The 27,925-nt window shown below is 48.8% G+C and overlaps 1 protein-coding gene across 1 annotated transcript; it reads right to left on the minus strand.

The window, feature by feature from the left end:
- Positions 1-15,341: 15,341 nt before the first annotated feature.
- LOC118775389 (TLC domain-containing protein 3A-like) lies at positions 15,342-27,309 on the minus strand. Its single transcript, XM_036525290.1, has 5 exons — positions 26,588-27,309; positions 21,170-21,253; positions 19,169-19,388; positions 18,058-18,153; positions 15,342-16,382 (listed from the first exon to the last, which is right to left on the minus strand). The coding sequence occupies exons 1-5, from the start codon at positions 26,707-26,709 to the stop codon at positions 16,083-16,085; spliced, it is 822 nt and encodes a 273-aa protein (XP_036381183.1). The 5' UTR covers positions 26,710-27,309; the 3' UTR covers positions 15,342-16,082.
- Between the last annotated feature and the right edge of the window lie 616 nt (positions 27,310-27,925).

Genomic DNA, 27,925 nt, shown 5'->3' on the forward strand with positions numbered 1-27,925 from the left:
TTCCAAAGTAAAGGTAAAAAATGTGTGTGTGTGTGTGTGTGTGTGTGTATATATATATATATACGTTATATATATATATATATATATATATATATATATATATAAAATGTATAATAATATATAATATATAGTAATGTGTGTGTGTATATATATATATATATATATATATATATATATATAGTGTAGATAATGAGTATATATAATATGTATAAAAATGAGATCACAACAGTATGTAGAGAAAACTAAAATCCACATCTGAACATATTCCATATTCCATTTGTGTCAAGCATCTCACGCAACACAATGTCAGCTGTGACGATTATCTTCCAAGATCTTATTAATTAGCTGAAATATTCACAATCACCACAGATGCAGTCATTACATCACAGACTGAGAGAACACAGCACTGTGCTTCAATGCAAACATATGGCTAGCAAGCCTGCTTGTTACTTGGCCATCATGACATCATGCTATACACTAAAATATCTTTTTCTTTTTTTTCAAGTTTGTATAACTGGAAAACTATGGAACTGATTTTATTCCTTCCAGAACATTTCTCCCTTGGGAGCAGACAGGCCATATAAAACTTAATCTGATTCGATGTTAAAATGGTGGAGAAAACATGCTACAGGAGTTGAAAACTGAAGTCTGACTGGCCCCTTCGGTTTGTGAAGCCCTACCACGCACCACATAATGCAGCTAAACAAACAAGTAGCCAGGTATTCGCACATTCACACTGAGCCTGTATTGTCATGCACTGTTCATTGAGCCGTGCACCGCTAGCTACACAGACCCCCACACAACCCCGCTCACTTACACACGTCTGACGCTCTGAGTCACAGACACGGTGTCATGACTGTACACCTCCTGCTATGACTGGAGAGAAGGTCACTGAAGTCTCACCGATTTGAGGAGAGGAGACTTAAAGGTGCTCCGAATTCCCGCTCTCCCCTGTAATGCTATGCTGGCTTTGCAACACAAAACATATGTAGCGATACTGGAGGCAATGTGGAGGAAATAAAGACGCTTTCATTCACTTACCCCCACTGTGAGAATGATTGATGTTGAGGTTTCTGTTTTATTTGATGTATGTTTTTATGTATGCACATGTATTTATTGTTTTTACATCGCTGAAACACAGGCGTACCCATGTGCAAATGAACTCATGTGAACCCAAGTATGCGTTCCCTCAAGCAGGCAGACACACGATTCGTCTCCTCCTGTCACGCGAGTATTTACAGATACACACAGACACATTCACAGATACACACTCACGCACGGGGTATTGCCCTTTCCTGCTGGCAAGACAGGCAAGACAATGCGGCTCCCCAGGCGATGACAGATTCACAAGGAAGAGAGCAAGGCTGATGTCATATTCTCGGGCTCTGGCGCGAAACCAAGCTCTGTCATATCCATCAATTGTTCCTGCACTCCACTCTCCTGCAACCCCCCCCCCCCCCGCCGCCCAATCACCCTTTAAAACCCACATCCACTCCACAGTTAAGGGAACTGATTCTGCATGACATCATCCCCCCCCCCCCCCCCCCACACACACACACACACACACACACACACACACACACACACACACACACATACACACACACCTCCAGCTCCCACACCAAACCCCAAAGCACACAGACTGAAAGAGAGGAAAAACACAGAGAAAGAGGAAGCTCACACACCGCGCTGACGGAGCAGTCACAAGAAAACTGTCCAGAGTCCCGGGGATTAGATGTGTGGCTTGGATGTGAGTCAAAACTTTGTACCGAGAAGGAAACACAAGAGACGGGGGTCCCACTGCATCCACGATTTAAAAGAAAAAAAAAAGGGGCTAACTGTTTCGGGGTGTCTGCAGCGTGATGTTTGTAGTTGCAGGGACTGTGAATACTGCCATATGTGCTTAAACCTTCCCCAAGTAACCACAGTCTCTCTGCTGCTCAGTTCAGACCTTTATACATGCACACATAGGGGCGTACGTGCTCTTTCCTGACTGTGTGTGAATCTACACTTCACTGAAGCACAGAGTCGGGACACTGGAAGAAGTGCAGACTGAGTAAGCTTATGGGCCACATGTACATGTGTGCACACTCACACACATGCAGGAACAAAATAATCCTTCCACATGATATGGTCGCCAGTTATCAGGGAAAATTGGACATAAGAACCGCGCCCTGCATGGTGTAAGCGTGAATAAATCTATTTCAGAAAGGCCCGAGCGTTTCTTGTAAAAGGTCTCCCATCGTGAGAGGAATTTACTGCGCTGACTGGAAAGTCGTTAAAGCCTCGGAGGCCTCCGCAGGTGGGCGGAGGCGGGTATGTGTGTGTGTGTGTGTGTGTGTGTGTGTCTCTCCGGAGCCGTTTTGGTGCCCTGAGCCGGGCTTTCTGTCCGCCCTCGAGGGGTGCAGCCCAAGGTGACGAGTCCCTTGTTATCGACACACGGTGCGGCTCTCTCTCTCTCTCTTTCCCCGAAGGCCGCCGGGCACGCAAGGCGTGAGTCACCACTAATGCGACGGTGTGACTCGATGTGTGTCTGGAAGGCAGCTGCTGCCAGCTTGAAATGAAAGTGTCGCTGATGGAGATGATAACAGGTAACCCCCCCCCTCTCGCCTGCTGGGGGGAAAGACTGGGTGACACCCGTGCGCTCACCTGTGGGAAGCCAGCCGCCCTAAATCATCCAGACTCACAGGGACGTGCTGTGGGGGACGAGGCTGTCCCATTTGGCTGTCAGAGGGCCCCCAGTCCTGCTGGTGCCAGATCCCTCTTCTGGATTACAGCTTGTTACAGACTGTGCCTAGCACTCTGACCCCCCGGCACAGTGCTGGGGCCTGGCTGAGCGCAGGAGCCTGGGGGGGGGTTCAGGGTCGTGGGAGCAGGGCCCGCTGGGGGGGGGATGCTGGAGAGTGTCTGTCAGGGCTGCTGATAAGCACGGAGGAGCCGAGGAGGAGGGGGGGGCTGGTGGTTAGGCTGAGGAAGGCGGGAGGCTCCTGTCAATAACAGAGACAGGAAACAGAGGTCCAGCAGAGGAGCCTCTCTGTGACCGGCAGCTGGATGAGTCACAGACACCAGCGCTCTCCCGACGGTCACAGAGAGGGGCGCTGTGCAGACACCGCCCCATATCCCCCCCTCAACGTCCCCCCTGCCGCCAGCTCACACTCTCACAGGACCTCGGTGTGTCTGTCTCTGTGTTCCACCACCTGGCTCGTGGGCTTTACACATGCAAGCAGAAGCACCCGAGATATGACTGGCAGCGAAAAGCAACAGAGAACAATTCTGACCAGAGTATATTGTACATTGCTGCTGTTACAAAGTTTAAGGAAAGGTAGGATTTAGGGATTCTTCTTTGGACAAAGTCAGCCACTGAGCAACCCAAACCAGCAAGGACATTCAGCCTGATCCCCCCCACCCCCACCCCCACCCTCCCTCCCCCAATCTCCCTGTCTCTGTCCACCTCCTTTCTCTTCCCTGCCCCGGAGCACACCAGAGCTGATCTGTGAGAGCAAGGAATGCTGGGAAGAATCAGGAGAGGCTGACAGCTGAACCCGCACTGATTTATATTGCCCTTAATGAAGGGGGGAAGAGAAAGAGAGACAGCAAGAGAGAGAGAGAGAGAGAGAGAGAGAGTGAGTGAGCGAGAGAGAGAGAGAATGGGAGGAGAACTTGCCAACTGCGTGTACTGATGTGAGGAGAGGCGGCTCGTTTGTGCCGGTGCCAGCACGGTTCATTACAGGGCAGAGGACTCTCACTCACTGACACTCCAGTGCCACGCGGAGGACAGCGCCGGCCCGAGGCCCAGCCAATGGCAGCGAGGCAGCTCAGTCCGCACATACGCGCACAGCCAATAAGAGCCCTCCTTGGAAGCCTGATAAAAGCTTGGGGGGGGGACAGAACCCTGGGAGAGAGATAAGACAAGGGGGTGCCGGGCGATGGGGGGGGGGGGGGGGGGGGGGGGCTCGGCTCAAACTTTCCGCTCTTAGTGTTTTAGAGGCTGGGAATCTGACCTCTCGACCTTTCTCGTCTAATGCCTGAGGGGAGGGCGTCTGTTACAGAGCTCTGACCTCTGACCCCTGCTGGCCGCTCTGAAGCTGGCAGACTGCTTGTACCACCACACAGGTGAGAACCAGCTTTGTTTCTGCTGGGACTCATTCAGACATACTCCTCCAAAAAAAAAAAAACAGCTCCTCCAACAGAGGCCTCCAGAGGGGTTGTTTTCAGGGATGTGCTCAGTGGATCAACCCCGCCCTAGGCAGGTACATCCTGGGCTTTATGGAGGACAGCCAATCACTCAACAGCTAGGCTTCTCTGGACATCATGGCTATCACTCACAGCTGAAATGAAGAGGACAGATTAGCAGGCAGACAGAAATAGAGAGAGGAATCTACGGAGCATCTGAGCTAATCACGACCGGGTGGGTGCGTTTATTGACGGACAGCTGTTTGGTTAGCCTTCTCTGACACGCGGCACATTTCTCAGACCGAAAGTGACGAGAGGACTGTGAAATGATCTCAGAGCGAGGGAAGTGTGCTGCCTTTCAGTCTGTTATTTCCTGTACTGCTTCATTCTTTCCTGGCTTTGAGTTTCCCCCCAGAATGACAGCTTATCTCTGCTAGCTCTCTGTCTTGAAATTACAGTACAGCTTGAGCAGAGATGTTTTTTGGAAGCTGGCCCCCTCTCTCTCTCTCTCTCTTGGCTGCGCAGTGTCTGTGAGGTCAGCCTTCAGCTGTCTGTTTCCTTCTGCTATATATCACGAAGGTACACTTTAAAGGAGAAAAAAAACTCTCCCTGCAACAGGCCACGGCTAATGTACTCTGTGCAAATGAAGGCATCAATCATGGCCGTGGCACACACGAATCAAAGCGCACGTTCCTGAAAAAACATGCATTTTTGTGCTGCCTCCCAGCTCGCCGGATGTGAACTCCTCGGTTCTCGCTACGGCAACGCGTAACGGCGGCGACGTCGACCTGCACACGCGGTGACGGGTTCTCGTGACAGCGAGCCGTTCTGGCAAGGATGCGTCCTCACCGCTGTGACCCATAAATGCAACATTAGATTCCGTGGGACGGCGGGGGGAGAGGGGGTTGCTAAGAAACTGTTTATCAAATGAACTTTCCTCACTGTCTCCCCGGACCCATCTTAATGCCACTCACTTATCGCCTTGTCCCGACAGCACTCTGGCCGCACGGATGAATATATCTCACTAATGAGGCTGCTGCGGTGACCACCCTCCCCCGAAAACTGCAATCACAATTCTGATCTATTTTGGACGGCGTTTCAGATATGTGGGTACCTTGTGTGGTACCCAGATGGGACACTACTGCTATACCCTTGTGCAAAGTCCTTGAGTAACCTCAGGTAATCCAGTGACAATCCTGCAAAGTGTTGTTTCATGACACCGGCCGCGAGGGTGGTCTGCTGAGAAGACAGTTTAACATCAGGTCTAAACTGTTGTCCATTCGAGGTGAATTTTGGGGAGCTCTTCTGATTGTTTTAAGCTGTACCTCCAAGAATGTGCTGTTCACCTCAGACCCCTGCGGTGCAGAAAAACCATTAACTGCTGTCCCCTCTGTCACCAAGAGGGACAAAAAAACAGCGGCCGGTTCCCTGTAAATATTTACTGCTGATTGTCCTGTCAACAGGACCATGAATCTCTCAATGCATGGTGGTGGGGATGGGGTTGAAGATGGTGCTGGAGATGGTGGACATGCTGGTGGTGGCAACAGGCACACAAAAATCCCACAGGCAATAAACCATATGCTGCTACATATTCCAGCCAGACAGCACTAAATCACAGGGCTTTCAGGACAGGCTAGTCTTTGGACAGTCATGGTGGCTGCTCCAGGACACTAACGCACAAGAAGAATCCAGGACCCTGACATCCACCGATTTCTTCCAGCTCACCCCTGAAAGAGGGCGTCAGCAGAACGAAGGCAGAAAAACCATACCGAAAAAGAAGAGCAGAAAGCACATGATACTGGGCCCAGTAAGCGGGGAGTTCTGAGAGAAAACACAGGATCCTGACCCAGGATCAGATTTTGCAGACAAGCACGGAAATATCCGCACACACACACACTCACACGCACGCACACCATCTCGTGTTCAGCTGTCGGTGATTAAAAGCTCCGAAAGCGTCCCTTGGACGTCTCGTAAGATTCCCGGCGGGGTTTCACAGCTGACTCCGAGGAGAGGGGCGAGATTGAGGAACGTCGGTGAGGTTGGCCCCGAGTTTCCGTCTGCTTGGGTTACCGCAGATCCGCCGGGCTTGGGTGACCTTCAGAGCCCTGCACCTGACCCCAGCACACTCCTCACTCCCCGCTGCCTGTCCGATCACCCCGCCCCACGCTTCACACAGACAACATTATGGAACTAATTTTACACATGCTGCGCTCACAGAAAAAGATTTTACAATGAACATGTATGGGCATTGCAACATTACGACATCATGAAAAGATGAAAAGGTCTTATGGAAAAGGTTGTAACCTTTCAAAGAGGGTAATAAGCAGCAACCGCTGAAAGAGGACATACACACAAACACACACACATACACACACACATACACAAACACATGCACACACAAACACACACTCTATACAACAAATACATATAGCATATAGAAATAATCACATATCTAAGAGTAGATATATTTGACACATATTTTTCAGGCTGTTATTGATACTTATATCTTTTGAATATATGTTGATTAATCCTGTCTCCAGGTGTAGGATCTAAATGAACCACAGTGCTCTCCCCTGAGAAAGCTGTGCCACGAGCTGTTCCACCCCCCCCCCCCCCCTTATCTCTCTTGTTCATTTTCCCAGAACAAACTGCGTAATGCCAGGCTCACAGGTGCGCGGTTTGGAACAGGGCCATGTTTAGTGTCCTGGAAACCAAACAGCCCTTTCCTCCTGCGTTTTCTGCAGTTTTCGTTCACTCTTTAACGAGACCCCGCTAACCCGCCAGGGTGATCTGGTTTGGTTTGTTTTTGTTTCACATCTGCGATCAACCTGGGGCTGCACGCTGGCGCTAGCAGACTGTTTTGGGCGAGGGGGGGGGGGGCTGGTTAAGGGTGGCTGGAGAGGTAGATGCCAGAGAAGAGATTCTCATTCAGGGGGATGTGTTCACCACTGAATCTGGGATCCGCCTGCAGTCTTCCCTCCTGTAGACGGGTAGGGTTCCCAGAGCCCTTTTCCTCATATGAATTCTTTTATATTACATCACATTACTTTTAGCAGACACTCTTATCCAGAGAGACATAGATTACCCTTTTTTTTACATGTTACCCATTGATACAGCTGGATATTTACTGAGGCGATTGCGGGAGAAGTACCTTGCCAAAGGGAACAGCAGCAGTGCTTCAGCAAGGAATCGAACCAGCAACCTTCTGCTTGCGAGCCCAGCTCCTTAACCACTGTGCCACACTGCCCCGCCTTTTCTTACCTGTCCATAATGACCCTCTCCATTTTGTCCAATCAACCCTGACTGCTTGGCAAACCGTCTTACAAAGTCAGAAGGAGGAAAATTAGGAGAATTTTAAAATGAAGAGGAGTACATACAGACGACAGAGGCAATGTGTTCGTGTCAGGACAGGGTAGGGTGGCCGGGGGGGGGGGGGGGGGGGGGGGGGGGGGGTTGTAGACAGGGGAGAAAGAACTAGTTGCCATTTGGGAACAGCTGCCATTCCAGAGTGAAGTGTTTATAGTTTGGTTAACCACACTGGCACCGAGGGGTGGGGGATGGCACAGCAGTGCCCCAGAATAGTCAAACCTGACCCCCCCAGGTCTCTGCCCGTCTGGGGCAGGGTTTCACATGTCAGAGGGGGGGGGGGGGTGCAAAGGGAAAAGCAGTGTCACACACAGATCACACAACAATCAATGATCAACACCTCCTGAAGAGCTACAGTGACACTGACATCACAGCTCTCCCTCCTACTCACACACACACAGACACACATGCATGCATGCATGCACACATGCATACACACACATACACGTGCACACACACTCACACTCACACACACACCTAAATTTTTCAAAACCACCAGCTGCATACTAATGTTCACATCTACCAAGATGAAACTGGTCAGAAGGTGGTTTTTATTACATATCTTACATAACTGCTTCTAAAGTTTATCTGAAGAAAAAAAAGAATAATTCCTCTTTAGGGGACAAAAGAGGATATATTTTCACCTACTTCAGCCACCCCAGTCTTTACTGGGGGAAAAACCACAGAGGAAAAAATGGTTTGTTTAAAGTAATGAATGAGTTGCAAGTCTGTAACTGTCCCAGCTGCCCAGCAGACTAAAGCACACGGACACTGAGTGGCGTAAGTAGACTCCCGTGAACAAACAGAGATCGATTCCTGCGGTAAACACTTCAGTTTGAGGAAACGCAGCTGAAATAGAAGCATCTTGGCACTGAAATAAGCTATAATGGCTGGGAGACTGGCCTTGTGTCCAGCCTGCTGCAGGTTCAAGTCTGGTGGGAAAGCTGTATGGGCCCTTTTTTGTGTGTTTGAGCAAGGTTTTCATTTTGGCTTGCCTCAGCGACTACTCAGTTGTTGTAAATGTACACCACATAATATGTAAGCTATTTACGCTAAGCAATTAAATACTGGCAATAATCTCCCATCTCCCCTTATCAGGCTTGGCAGCTCTTGTCTGGGAAAGAGTGTGTGCTGCAGGGGGAAGACTGGGGGCTTCCAACTAGCTAGCATGAGGACCAGGAAGACAAACAGTCCTACAAAAACAGATTTTTATTGGTCCAATTATTTTTCCAAATATCAAGCATCAGGTCAATACTCAACAAAAGACTTTGGCTGGATTTTTGTGAGTGAAATTGGGTGGCCTTTTTAAACAAGGACACCTTCATACAAACTTCATAAATGACAGGGCGTTTTTCCCCGCCAGCGTTACTGCTCAAAATATTTTGTGTTAAACACTGCCCCCCTGTGGACACCATAAAGTGTTGCATAAAGCTGGCCCATTTGACAAGTTGACGAGCAGAACTCCGGCATGCTGAGATATGCAGGAAGTGATGAGAGGCTGGGTGTGCTGTAAATCTGAAAAGGGAGCTGTGTAGAGGGTAGAAGGCTGACTGGGTGAAGGTGTCATCAGCATGGTGCTAATGGCTGCTAATACACTGCTAGGACCCTCGAGAAGTAATATTACATTACATGTTACAAATTTTACATGTTTCTCATTTATACAGCTGGATATTTGCTGAGGCAATTGTGGGTTAAGTACCTTGCCCAAGGGTACAGGCCTTGCCCAAGGGTACAGGAGCAGTGCACCAGCAGGGAATCAAACCAGCAATCTGTAGGTTACAAGTCCTGCTCCTTAGCACTATGCTACACTGCCGCCCTTTGATAGTGGAGTCCTTCCCCCTGTTCTAGTGCATCTTTCACGACATAAGAACTCCCTCCAATGTGACATGACTGTTCACATTCAACTCAGAGAAACACGCATGCACACGCGCGCACACACAGACACACACACATGTTCAGTTCCCGTTACCTGATGTATGAACGCTGGCATCGCAGGGGTAGAGAAGGCGGGTATTCTGCCCTGACTCTGACAGAGAGCTTCAGCGGGGAGCCCAGCCTGGCACACAACTGCACTGTCCAATCACAGATCAGCCTTGCTCAGCCTCGTCTCTGCTGTGGTGCATGTCACCTCAGCGTCCGGGAGCTACCTGGTGCCAATGTTGCCACCGTGCATCTGACCCACATCCTTCACCATTTTCTCTTTTCCCTCTCCTGTGCTGCTGTCTCTTCGCTTGGCTCTAAGCCTGGGTGCCAGGACTGACCAAAGTACCGCTCCCACTTCCTGCTCCACACGCTTTGGGATGACAGCTGCAGGTGCAGGGAACCGCCAGCAGGTGGAGCCCCTCACATGTCGCTGGAGCCAGTGGTGTCAGAGGAGCAGCTGACCTCTGCACAGACAGTGCTGTGGGAGGTGGTGGGCAGGTAAGCTGCTGCCATTCCAGGGTCTGGTATTTCGCTCCTTCTGTGCTTCTTTGCTTTGAACAGCAGGGGGCACCCAACTGAACGGTGCGTGTTTGTAGAAATGGATCATGGGAGAAATGCAATGTTACCTGGGAATGTTTCCCTGGTTTGTGTGCGCTATCCAGGGTAGCGCACAACAAAAGAACGACTACTCATTTAAAAGGATTCATCAAATCATATTTATTTGTCTTTAGGGGTGTCTGAATTCACAAATTGCCACAAAATAATTCCTCTCAATCATGTTATTTTAGTTACACTAAGAACTCATTCGCAATATAGCAAGAAATTCTTCTCAAAAAGGGCACACCACAAACAAAAAAATCCTATATATGTATATATCAAATTAGATATATAAATATATATTATATGAAAAAATCAAAATGTTATCAAAAATTATAAGTGGCAGGAAGTGTGAAAGGTTGTGAGTTCACTGCATAGCTCTTTATAATTTAAGAGTGAATTCTGCAGTCAAAGGAACACATTGTGACAGATACTGAGAAGACCCGTGGATATCAGGACACCTGAACACAGACTTACAGTCATACCGAGAGAGATTCAAAACGAAATAACACACACACACACCGCACAACTTTTGACAACAAATGAACAAAAAAAGAAAAAAAAAGACTACGTATGGTGTGAGAAAGGGGAGACTGGGGAAGATCTCCACACGGATATGTAAATGTGTAAAACCAAATCCTCCTTTGAAACGATGGGATTTGAGCAGGTGATGTTCACATTGATCGGAAAAACACAAAACCAAGAGGACAGCAGCTGTTGCATGCGGCGACTGTAACTAGCACACCCTCAAAACGTAAATGCCGGGATTGCTCATCTGTGTCACCTTTTCAAATCAAGTCAACCCCAAACACAGCCACAACCTGTCAACACTGCCTGCCATTTCTCATTTGCTCAGAGCTGTGGGTGTTACAAACAGATTTAAAAGGCACTGTATATGAATTTGGTTCATTATCCAGAGTTCATATACAATCTGGACATCACAGCGTTTGCTTTTTTTCCCCCCTCATAAACTGCATCCCTGTGTAACTTCCTGCTTCTCCAGTGAATACTCAAAACATTAGCTGGGGGGGGGGGGGGGGGGGGGGGACTTGCTCCAGTGAGCAGATATGTTGAATGAAACAGCAAAGTGGGCACCTCAAGACTTGGGAGGCCTCAGAGTTCAAAAGTTGCAGCCTGTGTCATCTTCGGCCTTCGCCCCCCCCCCCCCCCCCCCCCCCCCCCGACACACACACACTGCCCACTCTCAGCACCTTTTCCAAACCCTCCAACCAGCCCCGCTCCACCCCCCCTGTTCAGCACACCGCTCCCGACGCTCCCGTCCAGTTCAACAGTGTCTTCACTCTCCGCAATCTTTCCTCAAAAGAGGTGCTAATATCTGCATGCTGTCACGTTTTAATAATCGTATTAGTTCCTGAATGAATGAGACATACAGCCAAAAAATTAAAACCTCTAAGCACTAAGGCGTAAGCACACCCTCAACTTAGCCAACAGCTCCACAAACTCGGGTCTCAAAAAGACGCAGCTCTTAAGGCTAACGGGAAAAGCAGGTTAGCGGAAATGCAAAATAACGTGGCTAGGATCCTGTGTGGAGCGGTCAGGGGAAAGGGAGGTGCAACACATCACAGTTTGTGTTTTAATGTTGACTAAAGTGCCAGACAGTCTTTGGTTTAACAACCCGCCAGGCTGCAGTTTTAGGCCAAGCCAGCTCTCACGCGTGCGCCTCATTCTAACAGCAACAGCAGAGGAAGGTGGGTTGTCCCAGGTTTTTTTTTTCTTCCACTTTTAGATTTTTGTTAACTCACAGTTTTCATTTTAAAATAAAACTAAGATATAAGATAAATGTCAACATCTTTACCAAACCCTGAGCTACAAAAGGATGCCTCTTAGACATCGAAACATAAGACGAAAGATATTATTGTAAAAAAATTACTTGTAGCAATAAAAAATGCTGATTATCAAGATATGCCATACATATACTGCCTCTGAACGTAATAGTGCAGAAATCCTTTCTGAACAGGCTGTGAGAAACCATGACCTAGGCTGCGTGACCCAGATGCAGAGGGCCGAGGTCACATGACCCACGGAGAAACTCACTGCACCGTGCTCACTAATGAGCAACCTAGGCTTCCTTTCCGCAGTCCTTTCAAGCAAACTGAACGCCTAAAGCTCTTTCTCTCTGCAGCTCACAGATCTGTCTGACAGCGGTAAGGTGAGGGAGGAAGCGGGAGGAAAAGCGCGACTGTGTCGGTCCTTCGTAGGTTAAATAAATATTATCATTGTACAGACCTGACCAAAGATAAGATTCAGTCGGAACATTTACAACAATGACCATCACCATCACATGTCTCCGCGTAAGACTTCCATTTGAAGGAACAGCAGCTGCGGGTGAAACGGGCTCATACCCCAATCACCCACTCTACTCCTGATTAAGTCAGAGATGATCAGTGCAACTTTTCATGGGAGGAAAACAACAAAGCCAACCCTGGCCCTTTGCTATGCAGCAACATCAACTCCATTGTTACCGGCTGTGGGGTTAGGCGGCTGGAAGCACTTCTTTAATAAAAAGCAAGGGAAGAGCCCTGTGCTGATGGCTGCTTGTGCTGACATCTCGTCCTGTCTCCTGCCAGCACTGGTCCAACCCCTGACTCAGTACTCAGGCAGCTGCTCTAAGCACATCCAGGCCTGGGGGCTCTCATTAGGAAAGGCCTTCCTATTAGCCAAATTAGCAATTCTTGCACAGAATTGCTGAGCCCTCACAAGTGTTGTGCAAGGCGGTGTGGGCATTCAACTGACAAGCAATTATTGTTGGTTTTCGGCGGCACTCGCTCCCACCCAACCCCCCCCCCCCCCCCGGGTGTCGAAAGCTTGGCTTTTCCAGAGACTCTCCGTGCCACTGTCCCCATGTCACGACCTGTCCCCCACAAACAGAGCCCCTTTTCCCTGCAACCCCACCGACAGCGACGTCGTGATTTACGCGCTCTTTCACGGGTGTGGAACCTGCGACAATGAGCGTCTCTCTCTCTCCAGCACGGCCAGAGCGGCGGCGGCGGTCTGATTGTGAGGTGAAACGCGCGCATCCAGCAGGCAGCCGCGGCATCTCCAGCCAGCCCACACAGAACCCCGCTTCTGTCAGAACGCCACGCTAAAACAAACCCCATTTATGGCAACACAGTGGAGGGGAGCACAATGACCGCCCCCGGATGGTTCCAGAAGCGCGGGCCCATTGATTCGGTGCCAACGGCAATCGGACAAAGCACAGAGAGCCCCAGAGCGAGGGTGGGCCGGCGGAACAGACTGGCCATTCAGGCCCCGCTCCGCTTCTCCAGACGGACACGTCTGCCGGCTCAACGCCTGGTCATCACTTTCGAAACGGCCAGAGTCGCATTAGCTGAGCTCCGAGCGAGGAATCATAAGGAAGGGACAGGGGGGCACTGAATTCAGTGGCCTGAGTCTTTGTGTGCAACTATGAGCGATGCTACTGACCTCATGAAAGCAGCCATTTTACAAAGAAACAAAACAAAAGCAAACATTTCTCTCTCTCTCTCTCTCTCTCAAAAAAATTCAGATATGGAATTACAATTTCAAATTCAAAAAAAGGACAACAAGCAATTGTTCCACGTTGACATCGCTCACACACTGGTAGCTTCTCTTTATCACTGGAGAAGACAAGGTTGGTGCATAGATGACCTCTTTATAAATAATTAGGCGGGGAGTTCTTTCACACAGTGCATGCTGGGAAGGGCAGGGGGGGTGGCCAGGAGAGTCAGTCGCAGGGGTCTACACCCAGTTCCTCAGGAAAAAGTCCAGTAAGAAAAACCGACATCCAGAGGAAAAAAAAAACAGGAAAGAGATGAAGTATGGTGCCGGTTCGCCTGCTGTGCGAGTGTTGCAGCTTATTGTAACAGTGGTTCCACAGTCTGAACGCGGGATCAACTCCAAGCCGTTCCTGTCAGACAGACTAAAACTGGTGTTCACTTATCATTAGCAAACGAAAGATTTAATAAAAGTCCATGAAATTCTTGATTGAGTGAGATCAACACAAAACTAAGAACCCGCCCCTCTGTGCATGTCTCTGTTCTTATATCCCCCAGTAAGTGAAGTCCACACCCTGCAGTCTACTGACCTGACACTCTCTCTCTCTCACACTCACACTCACACATGGGTTAGGGAGGTGGGTTGGTGTGCAAAATAGCACCATGCTTGTAGGTCCTCTTATTGTTAAAAGCAGAAGAAGCATATGTGGTCTATGAGCGTATAACTGTAAGTGTGTGTGTACATCAAGTATTTATTAGTCCTACAATTTTTTCCAAGTATATCCGAGCAGATTAAAATCTGAGAGCTAGGAGCCCGACTGTCGTCAGAAACTACTGAAGCGTTTCTAATCTGTCGAGTAACGCCTTCATAAAAACTACAATAAATATGGTACCCGTTCTTTAAAACATGCATTTTTAAAATGCTTACATGTCGCCTAAATGTGTGAGCCTTCTTTATTTTATTTTACTTTATTTTATTATTTGTGCAATGAAACTATGAAACTAAACCTGTGTTCAGTACCTAGCATCCGCTCCGGCTGAACGCAGAGAGGTCTGGCGTAATGCATGTTACTGCAGTGAAGCGCATGTAGGCCGGGCCCTCACCACTCTTCCATCCGGACCATGAATGCCCTAGTGATGACCACAACATCCAGTCACAACAGAAAAACACCTCACAGGCATATTTCTGAACACTGTATACAAGTAATATGTATATGTATGTGTGTACATGTATGCACGTATGTGTGTGTGTGCGTGTTTGTGTTTTGCGGTTCAATCACATGCAGCTGTTTGGTCATCTTCTCTAACTTCATGCCAAAAACTTGTTTTGCAGACAGTGTCATGTGACGCATCAGTGCAGTGCGCCATCACGCCGCCCGGCTCGCCCCAGCGCGCCTCCGGCCGCTAGTTAACCTCGTACTGACGTCTTATTGCTTTGACAGGGTCACTTCCAGCCCTGGGGCCCGGTGGCCAAAGAGCAGCACCGCGTGTGGAAGCGCGGGGGGGGGAATGCGAGGGGGGGAGGGGGGGCCCTGCATGTGACCGTGGAAACGCGATACCGAGCCGACCAGCACTGCTGCGTTTTAAAGGAGTCCTGTGCTTGTAAACATAGGAGACGCAGCTTATCCTAGCCCTGCCCCCCCCCCGGTCCTCTACGTGTTGGCGTGTAAACAGAGGCTGAAGAGGGCAGTTTTCACATAGAGCCCTGTCACGTTGTAAACAAGGACGACGGGAACTGCAGCAGTGCTGGCCCCGCGAAGGCGTGTCGGGCGGGGGGGGGGGGGGTGGGCGACGGCCGAGAAGGGGGGGCGGCGACGGACTGTGGACTGTGGGGTGACTCACATTCGTGGGCTCGTGTGGTGGTGCTGGTGAGGATGTGTGGTGCGAATGGCTCTTTCAGGACACCAGCTGCGACCTGCCGGGGGCAGCGGGGGCGTGAGGCGGGGCGCCTTCAGTTAGGCAGGGGGCGGGGTGACTGGGGGGTGGGGGAGTGTAACCGGAGCGCAGCAAGGGAGAGCGGGTCACGTCCCGCACGTCCTCACGCAAATCACAGACCACGAGCAGATCAACTAAAACGGAACCAACCAAGCCAGACGGTCTCCCCCCTGTCAAATTAAAAAAAAAAAAACAATGCAGACGTGAACCCGGCACTCGTTCTCCTTTCCACAGCCCCGTACGCAGAGACGGGAGGCTCCCCTGAATGAGAAACGGTTTCACGTGCGGTGAGAGAAAGCCCCTTTCAGAGGGCCTGTGGCTTTCGGTTCCTTTGCGCATTTCCCCCGCCGGTCAGAGCCCTCCGGTGCTGTGAAAGCGAGGCCGCGAACCCAGTCTACAGGAAGAAGCCCACAGCAGGAGGAGGAGGAAACAGTGACAGCAGGAGAGGGGGGTGGAGGTAACAGCAGGAGGAGCGTCAGCAGTAACAGTACTAGCAGTAGGTGTGGTAGGAGCAGTAGCTGCATTTTGTAGTAGTAGTAGCCGTAGTAGTAGTAGCAGTAGTAGTTGTGGTGCCTTCGCCGGCGGCGAGGTGCGCTAGTCTGCCTTGGCGCCGTCCGCGACGGCGGGAGAGTCCCGCGCCTTTCCCTGCCGCTGGTAGAGCCGGTAGCCCTTCCGGCACAGCAGAACGAACCAGTACACCTGCGGCGCCAGGATGCAGAGGTTGCCCAGGTTGCAGGCGAGGGACAGGTGGAAGGGCACGCTGTGGAGAGGGAGGCCGTAGCGCCGCCCGTACGCCCAGTACATGTAGGGGAAGAGCGCGATGCGGCACGAGAAGAAGCTGAGCAGCACCATCACGCCGTTGGCCTTGTGCAGCCAGCAGTCCTGCAGCCCCAGCTGAGAGAGAGGGAGAGAGAGGGAGAGAGAGAGGGCGAGAGAGAGGGCGAGAGGGGGAGAGACAGGGGGAGACGGAGAGAGAGAGGGAGAGAGAGAGGGAGAGAGAGAGAGAGAGAGAGAGGGGGAGAGAGAGGGGGAGAGAGAGAGGGAGAGAGAGAGAGAGGGCGAGAGAGGGAGAGAGGGGGCGAGAGAGGGAGAGAGGGGGCGAGAGAGGGAGAGAGGGAGAGAGAGAGGGCGAGAGGGGGAGAGAGAGAGAGAGAGAGGGCGAGAGGGGGAGAGAGAGGGAGAGAGAGAGAGGGAGGGAGAGAGAGAGCGAGAGAGGGCGAGAGCGAGAGAGGGGGAGAGAGAGGGCGAGAGAGAGGGCGAGAGAGAGGGTGAGAGAAGGAGAGAGAGGAGAGAAAGGGCGAGAGAGAGGGCGAGAGAGAGGGCGAGAGGGGGAGCGAGAGGGCGAGAGGGGGAGCGAGAGGGCGAGAGGGGGAGCGAGAGGGGGAGCGAGAGGGGGAGCGAGAGGGGGAGCGAGAGGGCGAGAGGGGGAGCGAGAGGGGGAGCGAGAGGGCGAGAGAGGGCGAGAGAGAGGGCGAGAGAGAGGGCGAGAGAGAGGGCGAGAGAGAGGGCGAGAGAGGGGGCGAGAGAGGGGGCGAGAGAGGGAGAGAGAATATGAATACTCAAATGCAACCCCTCTGCCTTTACACTTGACCTGCATTAGGTCTTTTAAGTGCTGGAACGACTTTCAGGTGTAACTATCACCAATTTTGCTATGGAAGAGTTTTTCAATATGCAGTGACAAACGTATGTCAGTGCAACACAAAATATTAACAGGCTTGATTTTTGTAAAGATAAATAAAAAAAATAGACTTAAAACAGTTGTATTAAAATGTTGCAGATGTATAATCCTGTATTTTAATTACTGTATAATGCTTAATTTTACATTCCACATTCTGAAGGAGCAAATAGCCTCCTTCTATAATACACCGGAAGGGAGAACCTGTCCTAGATTCCCAGTGTATGAATAGCACGGTTCATTTCATGTCAGACAACAGCACGCTGTGAGCCTCAGAAAAACAAACTAGGCCTCAAAATATTTATTCAAGTCATACCTTCCAAAGTTGCTGCCCTGAGCCACTAGAAGGCAGGCATACTGAGGGAATGCCCAAGGAGCTGGGCTACGGTCGGCCGGTAAACGAGGGTGCATTCGACATTGTGAGAGCAGTGAATCTGGCACAGATTCAGCCCTGGAGAGAGATCCCCCACAGCACACAAACAATGGAACTGCTTGTGACGGCCATTTCAGCTCCCTGCAGCGCCGGGAACAATGAGCTGGGGCTTTTCTGTCGGGCAGCACAGACACGTTACTATACCCAGGCCAACGGGACCGGCGGCTCTCCCGTTTCCGTTTCTGCCTGTGCTGCTGCTGCCAGCTCGGTCCTAAATGGCAATGTTATTCCGGCTTCCCGCAAAGCAAAGAGTACGCACGAGGCCGCAGAAAGAAAACGCCTTTTGGCATTTTTAGAGCTGCATTTGGCATTTTACGCCCGTGTAATGTGGCCGCTAAAGCGGTCAGCGCAGACACTCTGCGGTGCGACAGAAACACCTTCGCCTCCTTCACCCTGACTGACCCTTTGGGAGGCGGAGTCGGGGTGGAGCCGGACTGACAGGCTGGAGGGGCCGGCCTTACCTGGATCAGGATCTTGCCCAGCGAGACAAAGGGAGTGCTGAACTCCGTTAGGAACAGGCAGCCGATGAAGTAGTCCCCCTGGTCATTCCTGTAGAACTGAGGAAGACAGAAACACACAGTGAGCGTCTCCAGCACAAGCCTGACTCTGGGATGCACCTGGGGGGTGGGGGGGGTTGGGGGGTAACCAGGCAGACAACTCTGCTCGTTGTGCCACTGCCAGCGTGTGGCCTACGGCAAGGGAGAACCACAGGACGCAGCTGTCCACGCAATTCACCTATGAGCGCGTCACGGATGTAGAGCCTTTTTTGGGCGAGTGCGCACGTTTTTAGCACAGCGATATTAACCTGAAAGCCCAATAATCAACAGGGCCGATCTAAACTCCCGATAAATTACATGTGACAAAAAGCAGCGAGGGAAAATCCGAAGCCTGAAGGCTGGCGTGGGGTGTGTAACCCGACACCACCCCCCGGAGCGACACCAACACAAAGGTGTGTGTGGAGGAGCGGGAGGAGGGTGGAGTATCAGCCCTGCAGCTGGACCTAAATAATGAAAGGGTCTGTAAGGTGATATCATATCACTGTCAACAGCTACACAAAACAACAGGCTTGGTTTCCAATGGCCCTGCCTTCTGCCGGAGGCAACTTCACAAAAGGCCTTCCCGGCTGTGTGTGTGCGTCAGTGTGTGTCAGCTGTGCCGGTAAAACTGATATAACAATTTTCTCTTAGACTCTGTGTGTGTGTGTGTGTGTCCATTCTTTCCTTTAAGAAGGAGAGCCTACAATTATTTCAGAGATGAAAGAGGTGGAAATTTATTCCTTAATCTACGTTCCATAACCTCCTGTAAAGAGTCAATATATCGAGAGTGATTGGGAGGCCATGACTTCATCCTCGTGTTCAAGAAGCCACTTTTAAATCCATTTAGCAGCGTGTATGGTGGCCGGTAAAACTGGTACGATCATTTCCTCTAAGACTCTGAAATAATGTGCCTTTCGCTAGACCAACGTCGAACATAAGGATGAGGGGAAGGGATGGAAACCAAACTGCGTAACTGCTGTCTGAAATTGCAGCCACGTCTCGCCCCAGCCCTGCTCCCACGATTCCCCTCTCTCACCAGCGTGATGGGCAGGAGAATGGTCAGCAGGGCGATATGATGAAGGACCAGCAGAAACTCTCGGCGGACAAACAGTCTGAACGTTCGGAAGGAGTGCTCCTTGTACTCCTCGTGACCTTTGACCCGGAAGCGGTAGTAGTGGCTTAGATACATGGCGAAAATGTCGTACGTCATGTAGGGCACGCCGTACCACACCACGAAGTAGGTAGCCAGCCAGTGCCTGAGGAAAAAGCAGAAATCACTTTCATGAAACACACACACACACACACAAACACACAAACACATAAACACACACACAAACCAAACTGGAAAAAAACACAGCCACAGCTGATGAAAACAGGCAGTTATTTGCAACATGTCCTTACTCAACAAGACCCTTGTGACGACTCACGTAAGAGTGGCAAATACCATACGAAAACACCGCTAACAAACGTTAAACTAATAAACGCCGTTTGGATTGATTAATTCGTTTGACAAACATCTGTAAATAGCAGCAGTGCCGCTTGCTGGCCCGCGCCATGCCCCTCCCCTCACACCCCCATGTTAGCGTCACTGATACAGGCTGCCGTCAGAGATAGGAGGGCAGGACAAGGCCCCTTCCCGCATGACAGCCAGCAGCAAAACCCTGACAGTGCAAGATACACTATATCAGCGTTTCTCACCTCTGAGCCTGGGAACCCACCGTGAACACCGCTCTTCTCCCCAGCTGAGCTCTCAATTAACTAGATTTGATTAAGCTGTTAATGGCATACCTACAAGTGCTGGCTGTCAGTTCTTTGTTAGGGACATAGGCTGATGGAAATGTGTTTGTCCAAACAGAAGGACACAAAGAGAATTACTGCTTTAAGCTATTTACATGCAACTGAGCCACTTGAATGTTGATATTGGTAAAGACTACTGGTAATTAGTAGCTCAATAGGGCCAAAGCCATGTACTTAAGCAACTAATTAATTTTAATGAAAAAATCTCCACCAAATTTGCTCAAGGGGTGCATATTAGCAAAAATATGATGAATGAACCGTTTTATCTTTACATTAGAACAAACACACCTCCAACAACGTAATGTAGTCTCAAAGAATTTATGCGGATTAACATGCGTAATTCATTCAGGCAAAAATCAGCATAGACAATGAGACAGTGAGAATGAATGTAATGTAATATAATGTCCCTCCAGAACTAGCTATGAGAAAATGTACTACATGAAAGTCACTAAAAGCCTGTCTGGACGCATCTTAATGGATAAAATTACTATTACTGTGTGACACCAGATGGCACGCTACATCCTTCTCCTCTAGTTCACCTCTACTAACGACAGCAACAAAAAACACTTCATAGTGCCATTTAAGCACCTTTTGTCTGAGGGTCACTGAGATTAAATACATAACCTGACCGGACTGAAACTCTTTCCTGAAGGGAATGTCACCGAGCTCTGTAGAAAAGGATTGCTCTTGCATCTCTCTGGCGTCCAAACAAGCAAGGCCTGACATGAATAATAATAATTGAGGGCGATCATCGACGGCTCAAACGCTCATGTGGCGTATTAATCTGCAGGGGATTAAAAGGATGAAAAAAAAAAAAAAACCCTGACAGGCAATAAGGGAGTCTGCAGGCAGACAGGAGCTGGAAAATTACTATGGAGGATTGCACAATTAGGATATTTGATGCTCCCCCTTTTCCACCCCTAGAGTACAGGTGGTAATCACGCTGAAGGTTCGTTCTGATCTGGGGAGAGGGGACACAGCTGTTGTGCTGGTGCTGGATGAGAAGAGGGTGTCCAGGGAATAAAGACGATGAGGCAGAGAAACAGGTTTGGTAGGCCTCTAATACAGACTCTCACGTTAAGGCAGGTTCCTGACCCGTGTAATATCCATAGACCGTGCCCCGAGTTGACACACTGGCCGACAGCCTGCCCCTTCCCAGAGCGTGTGCTACTGCTGCTGCTGCATACCACAGCCTAGGCCAGGCCAGAGGCAGAAAGCATGATGGGACTGCGCAGCTCACCTGTCCATTATGACATCATTGCAGGACGACACCACGATAAAGCCGGCCGTGGTGGCCATGATGGCGTGGATGGAGGACACCAGCCTAAGGGAGAAAGAGAGAGAGCGAGAGGGATGGCGAATGAGAGGAGGAGTGGGGGAAAAGTAAGAGCCCAACAAAACCTTCGGCGGACAGCACACAAGCACACCTGCGCTGATGTTCCACTGTCTAGACAACAGGTGACGTGTCATTACTTTGTCTTTAACAGATGTGCATGGGTGCTTGAGCACTGAGAATAATTAGCATTTACATTAAATGCTAGTTACTGCTTGAGCCTGCTAAAGCTACCAATCGTGAACTTGTAGACAGATATCAATTTAGTTTAGAGGCATGGATCAATCAGTTCAAATACTGTAATCCCAGTGAAAAACAACACCTTTTCAAAGCTGCACACAACCAGCGTCCAAGAGTGCCATGACCATGGGGCAAATTCATGTTTCTTAAAACACATATTTTTCACAGGATACAGTAGCCCATCAAAGATACAGTGATACAGATAATTACATGCCAGGTAGCCGTATCTGTACAGGGTTTAATTAGCGAATATCCCCAGCCCTATAAATGACCCCGATACTCTCCCTTGTTCTCTCCTTGTAAAAAGCTCAGTCATTCGAGTTAGTCAATTTTTCCCCAAATATGGCAATTTCAAACAAAATAGTCCACTAAAATACTCAACAATAACAATCACTATACACAAGAGAAGGGGCAGAAGTTTCATGAGCTTATTCAAATTCAACTTTATTGTCATGTGTATTAAAAATACAATGAAATACATGTGCTCCGTCTCTCTCTGCCTTCACATAAAGGGCACACCATCACAAAACCAACAAAGGAGGACACTACAGACCTACATAGACTATGTACACCTTGCACACGTATGTATACATTATATACACAATAATATTACATATTATACAACAACAATGTGTAGTGCATATGGTTATGTCAGCTGTTCAGCAACCCGACTGCCTGTGGGACGAAACTGTTACTGACACAGGTGGTGTGTGATTTGATGCTCCGGTAACGTTTTTTATCGGTGTAGATGTTATGAAGTTGTGGTAGTTCCGTGCCAATGATTTTTGCTGCTGTCTTTACAGTCCTTTGTAGCAGTCTGCAGTCCTGAGCAGTCAGGTTGCCGAACCACACTGTGATACAGCCTGCCAGTACACTCTCTATGGTACAGCGTTAAAAGTTCATAAAAGGTACTTATGCCAAAACTCTTGAGACACCTCAGAAAGTACAGTCTCTGATATGCTTTCTTGAGGATGCAATTGGTGTTAAGAGACCATGTGAGGGTGTCTGAGATGTTTATGTATCGTATTAGTTGCCCTATATGCTGTAGTTATACAAATCTGATAGTACTGTGTCCTCAAACAGACCTTGCTCTCAGCTGAGAACTGTCTCATTGTGGAAGTGTACACATCCTGTCCCCGTACTGTCGCTATACTTATTGTATGCACTCTTGTAAGTCACTTTGGATAAAAGCGTCTGCTAAATAAATAAATGTAAAATGTAAATGTATGTCAAGAAATCTAAAACTATCAACAATTTAGATTTCTTGGCATACACATCTCAGACACCCTCACATGGTCTCTTGACACCAATTTCATCCTCAAGAAAGCACAGCAGAGACTGTACTTTCTATTGAAGGATATCAGATACCATAAGAGCATTCATTTGTTTCTACAGACAAAATGGGTTGTGAATTTGATTAAATGTTGGCCTAAAACCACCAGGGATGTCCCAGTCACAAAATAGGCCAGATGATCATTATATTAATAAAACTAAAGACCTCAGGAAAAAAAAAAAATGAGTGCACTACCACTGATGCTTATGGGGCTCTCTCAGGTTGTCACAATTACTACAGAATATGATGCAGGTATAAGTAATTCATGTGTGAATTTAACCAACACTGAATTCAACAGGTGGAAACTACCTGAAATCAGCAGGAAATGGTAAAGGCTCAGACAGGTAAGGATTAAGCAATGTAAGGGCTGAGACAGACAAATGACTCAGCTAACCCATCGCTAAAGTCCTTCAGTTAGTGTACTGTTTTTTGCCTTAAAACAAATCTATTTGACTGAAGCTGGTATGCATTACTCTGTCATGAATTGCAACATGTGAATTGCAAAGCGCCCCTACAGGAATGTAGAAGAGTGCAAACTGACACAGAACGGTGCTCTGCTGTGAGTGTGGGGGGTTCAGTGCAGGCTGAGGAGACAATCATACTGCAGGGAACCGGAAGTCATGTGACATACCCCTACAGGCCCTGTGTCTAGTTCAGGCCTGAGCGGGACCCCTGGATATAAACTCCCCTACACAAACACACGCACGCGCACACACACTCACACTCACACTCTCTCTCTCACTCACTCTCACACATACACACACACACACACACACACACACACACACACACACACACACATTCTCTCTCACTCTCACTCTCACTCTCACACACACACACACACACACACACACACTCTCTCTCTCTCTCTCTCTCTCTCTCTCTCACACACACTCACACTCACACTCACACTCACACACACTCTCACAGCTCGCTCATACACCCGCACACCCCACTGCCTCCTGGGCCAGACACTGTCACAAGACCCAGATCTGCACAATCCACTCTTTGTATCGCCTGTTCTTTCGGAGGAAAAAAGGGGGAAAGGTTGCTTTTGGTGTGTTTGTGTTTTCTTTTCTTTTCTTTTTTTTTTCCTTCCCTCAGTCCTTGCTGTACAGCAGAATAACCTTGGTTTCCCCTCAAGTACACCGTCTTCCTTTTCGTCCCATTTAATTACATCTGGAACACTTAATGTCCTTATCTCACAAGCGTTTTTTTTTCCCCATCGGGTTAACGGACTGTGTAATTCAGCCGGAGTATCCCTGGCACTGAGGGGAATCTGTAGGGACAGAGGCTGGAAGGCTGGAGTGGAAAGAAAACAAGCCCCGCTAACTTCATCTCACGTGAGTCATCTGCCAAGCGAAAGAGGGGATCCCTTCAAAGACACGCTAACAACAGAAGACGTGCCATTACCGAGTGATGTTCCAATGGGAACACACAATCGGAGCTGATCGCACACTCATTACTGTTAACGCCGCTACCAGCCCAGGTGCATGAGGCTGGGTGGCACCACCATGGATATGCTGTGCAAAACACGACCATTCTCGGGAGTGTGGGGGAAGGGCTTCCCCACAGGTCAGTGCACGAGTTTTGAGGTGTCCCCTCCGTCTTTCACAGAGAGGTCACTCCCTTGCCCGCTGCGGCTGAGAAGGCCCCTGGGATCCCAGCGGGAGAGCGAGACCGGAGCTTCTTTAATCACGCTGAATCGTGGCATCTGTTTCTGATGCAATGCAACCCGACAAGACGAGCACCACCACGCCGGCCCAAAACTGCCTGGTGAGCGTCTCATCGGGGAGACACTTGCTGGCCGGGATCCAGCCGCACTCAGAGGAACACAGACACGGATCGGTGTGGCGGGGGGTGGGCCGTCAGGATGGGCTGCTTCTCCTCATTTCCATGTGCTTCACCCTGCAGGCCGGACACCTGTGAATGAAGCTGGTTTTCAGCTTCGCATAGAGCCACTTGAACGTGGAACTCAAGTTTGTAACTGGACATGTGTTTACAGGAAACGCGGCCTTAAAACAAGGACGGGGCAGGACGTGGGGTTCCTCCACTGCATGGGACCCCCTCAGAGGCCTGGCCCAGCAGAACTGACTGCAATTATGTCAGAGTGAATAGGAAAATCTGGGTAAAGGGTCACGATCGCACACCAACCGAGACATGCCTCGCTGGGGATCGGATAGAACGCACCAGACTTCGACCACGAGATCTCCAATGAAACTTATTGCTTCAATATTCAAATGCTTGTTAATCAAACACACAAGCAAAAAAAAATGTCAATCTTAATGAAAAAAATTGAAAATTTGCTATTTGAAAGCTATATACACACACACACACACACGCAGTTTACTTCTTTGCCATCAATATTCACAAGGAAAGCCTACTTGACCATACATACAGCCAACAGATCGATATCGATATTGACAACGTAGGTATTATATTTCTACATTTACATTTTACATTTAGCAGACGCTTTTTATCCAAAGCGACTTACATAGGTTACAGTTCTTTACAATGTTATCCTTTTATACAGCTGGATATTTCTAGCCAGAAAAGAATTGTTTACCAAGAACTATGCATGATGCAGTGCTTGGAGCTAAGCAGTGTTTCTTATTCTAATATTTAATCAAGTTTTATAATTAATATAAATTCCCATGTCATCTTGCTCACACGCAATTTATTAACATTGTAAATACCCATGAACCTGAGTTCAGACCCGATGCTAACCCACCGCCGCTCCTAGCTTCATGAATGGAGTGTCGCTCGTAAACAGCTAGAATACACCGTATATATTTAAAAACACATAAAATCCACACATTCAACAACTCATCAATCACCAAGCTTTAAAAAGAAGCCATTCAGAATCTAAAAAAAAAGCAATGATGAATGTTACACCTCATGTGAATGTTTCCCCCATACTCTGACCGACACTGTAAAATATCTTAAAATATATCTCTACCAATCGACATACATAAGGGCCGGAATATTCGCTCATGTAAACAGCACATTAAAAGCATGTTTCGGTAATATTCTCTGGACAGACCGCTTGCTAACTGGTCGCAAATAATAACCCTGACTGATGTCTGACACTTTCAGCAGTGTCGTACTTGCGTTTCGCGATTCTGGTCTGCTGTTACGATGAACATTTGGCTACTGTATTCATAAACATAAGTGTGTGATTAAGGCCAGGCTTTTCGGAGTTATGCATTTCAGCACTTTGAATTGCGTAACACCAGTGCTGGGACTTAAGGAAGATTAAACTCAAGGACGGTGCTGAGCGGGCTCCGACGTACGGCTGCATCCCCACATGTGCAACAACACGCCGTAAGAGCTTAATAGCAATCCGGCTATGTGTTCGTTAATGCACCTCTCACTAAGCGATTCCACTCCACAACACGTCCTTGCACAATACAACTTAAAGTCTTAACACCTTTTACCCCATTATTCTATCTATAAGTAGCCAGCCGGGTTTTAGCAGTAAAATGATGCGCTCGCCGGCTAGGTTGTTGTTATCGACGTTAGCTACAGCAGGCTAATTAGCTGGCCGTAAACAGTGAGGTAGCGCGCTACCCAGCTCGCAAGTTTGCGTCTCATTTTGAAAAATAAACTCAGTCCCCACGGTCCACATTACAGAGCCAGCTACTGCGTTGCATCCACGTAACGCGCTAGCTGACGATGATAAACTACCCAGCTAGCTTGTAAGCTAAGAAAAAAATAGCTACAGATTTAACTTAAAGTAACAAAAGAATTACCTCTCGCTGACCAGGACCACGTCGGCATCTGTCCACTGTTTGAAAATGGACGGGAGTACTTTCCTGAAGACGACGAAGAGTCCAGGGAAAACCACAGCGCCGCAAAACAACACATGCAACATCCTTGCGTTGCTGTCGTTATTTTACTTGCTAATTCCCGGAATGGGGATTGAGGTGTAGGCTGGCGGAGAACTTTATACACCGCTCTTTAATACCGCTGGCTGGGATTTGCCGTGTATGTTATAGGCTGCATTAGTGTTCCCTTTATTGGTCCAGACGCCGGTAACAGCTAGCTCACACCGTTTCCCCTAACTCAGCAGCAACTCAGTAAACAAAACTGATGGTTAAGGTCTCCGGCAATTGATTGCTCTTCTCTCCCGGAGCGATGCCGGTACCTAGCCTGCTAGCTAGCTATCTACACATCGTGGGATAATATTTAGAACTAAATGCAAAGCGGTTAAGCTGCCACAACTAGCCTGAGGAGGTCTGCATGCCTGTCGTAACCACCGCCAAACAGGCTCGCCGGCTAGGTGTGTTGCTAGTGATGCACGGCCGGCATCAGCCCCGGGTTTCCATGGACGAGGGCTGGCGTGAGCGTATCGCGTTAGATGCACCCGTCGGCAGCTCGGATAGCGTTAGTAATTCCTACACCATACCGATAAAAAAAACGCATTTCCACCTCACGGGAGAATCGGTCGTTTGGCAAGATGGCCCCCTCTAGGGACAAGAGGACCGAACATATCTTTTGAAACTGAATTTACACAATGCGTCTGCTTTTCCTGATATGACTTAGAAAAATTTTAGAGAACTTACAGAAATTTTGGTTTCGGTTAATTCTTAAGTAATATCCTGTAATGAACAGTTTTTCCCCTCTGTTATTCCATGTAAAAATAATGACGAATAACACAGTGTGCCTTAATAATTTTCATTCTACCTTGGATAAAACTAAAAACTAGCTTCGAGGTTCAAAACACGGTTCTTAAAAAAAACCAAAAACTACACAGCATAAGCAAACACCTTCAGTCCTTCCTGTGAACCGCAGGGTCACCAGGTTGAGAGAATAGCTATGTCTACACTTGTCTCCGTGACAAGGGTCCTTAAATGGCCTCAACCTGACAAGTTTACACAAATCTTTTTTTTTTTTTTCTGTTTCATAGAGGAGCAAAAGGGGAAAACAGGCATGGAATCAGTAGGAGTAAGGCATGACTTTATGTGTCTGTGTTTGTGTGGCTGTGTACTGCCTGTATGAGGGAGGGGAAAGGGGGGGTGAGGAGGGGAACAGCGAGAATGTACACCATGGCGTGGTACTGCGGTGCTGGACTCTGTGAGTGGTGGAGA

The sequence above is a fragment of the Megalops cyprinoides genome, chromosome 3, assembly GCF_013368585.1.
Source record: "Megalops cyprinoides isolate fMegCyp1 chromosome 3, fMegCyp1.pri, whole genome shotgun sequence".
In the NCBI taxonomy this organism is placed as follows: Eukaryota; Metazoa; Chordata; class Actinopteri; order Elopiformes; family Megalopidae; genus Megalops; species Megalops cyprinoides.

What these genes read in the sequence shown, in the direction of transcription:
- LOC118775389 (XM_036525290.1), bottom strand. Translation starts at nt 26,709, where the DNA reads ATGTTGCATGTGTTGTTTTGCGGCGCTGTGGTTTTCCCTGGACTCTTC. An exon ending in GTGGTCCTGGTCAGCGAGAG is followed by an intron (nt 21,254 to 26,587) that starts GTAATTCTTTTG and finishes TTTCTCCCTTAG; the next exon opens with GCTGGTGTCCTCCATCCACG. An exon ending in AATGATGTCATAATGGACAG is followed by an intron (nt 19,389 to 21,169) that starts GTGAGCTGCGCA and finishes CTTTTTCCTCAG; the next exon opens with GCACTGGCTGGCTACCTACT.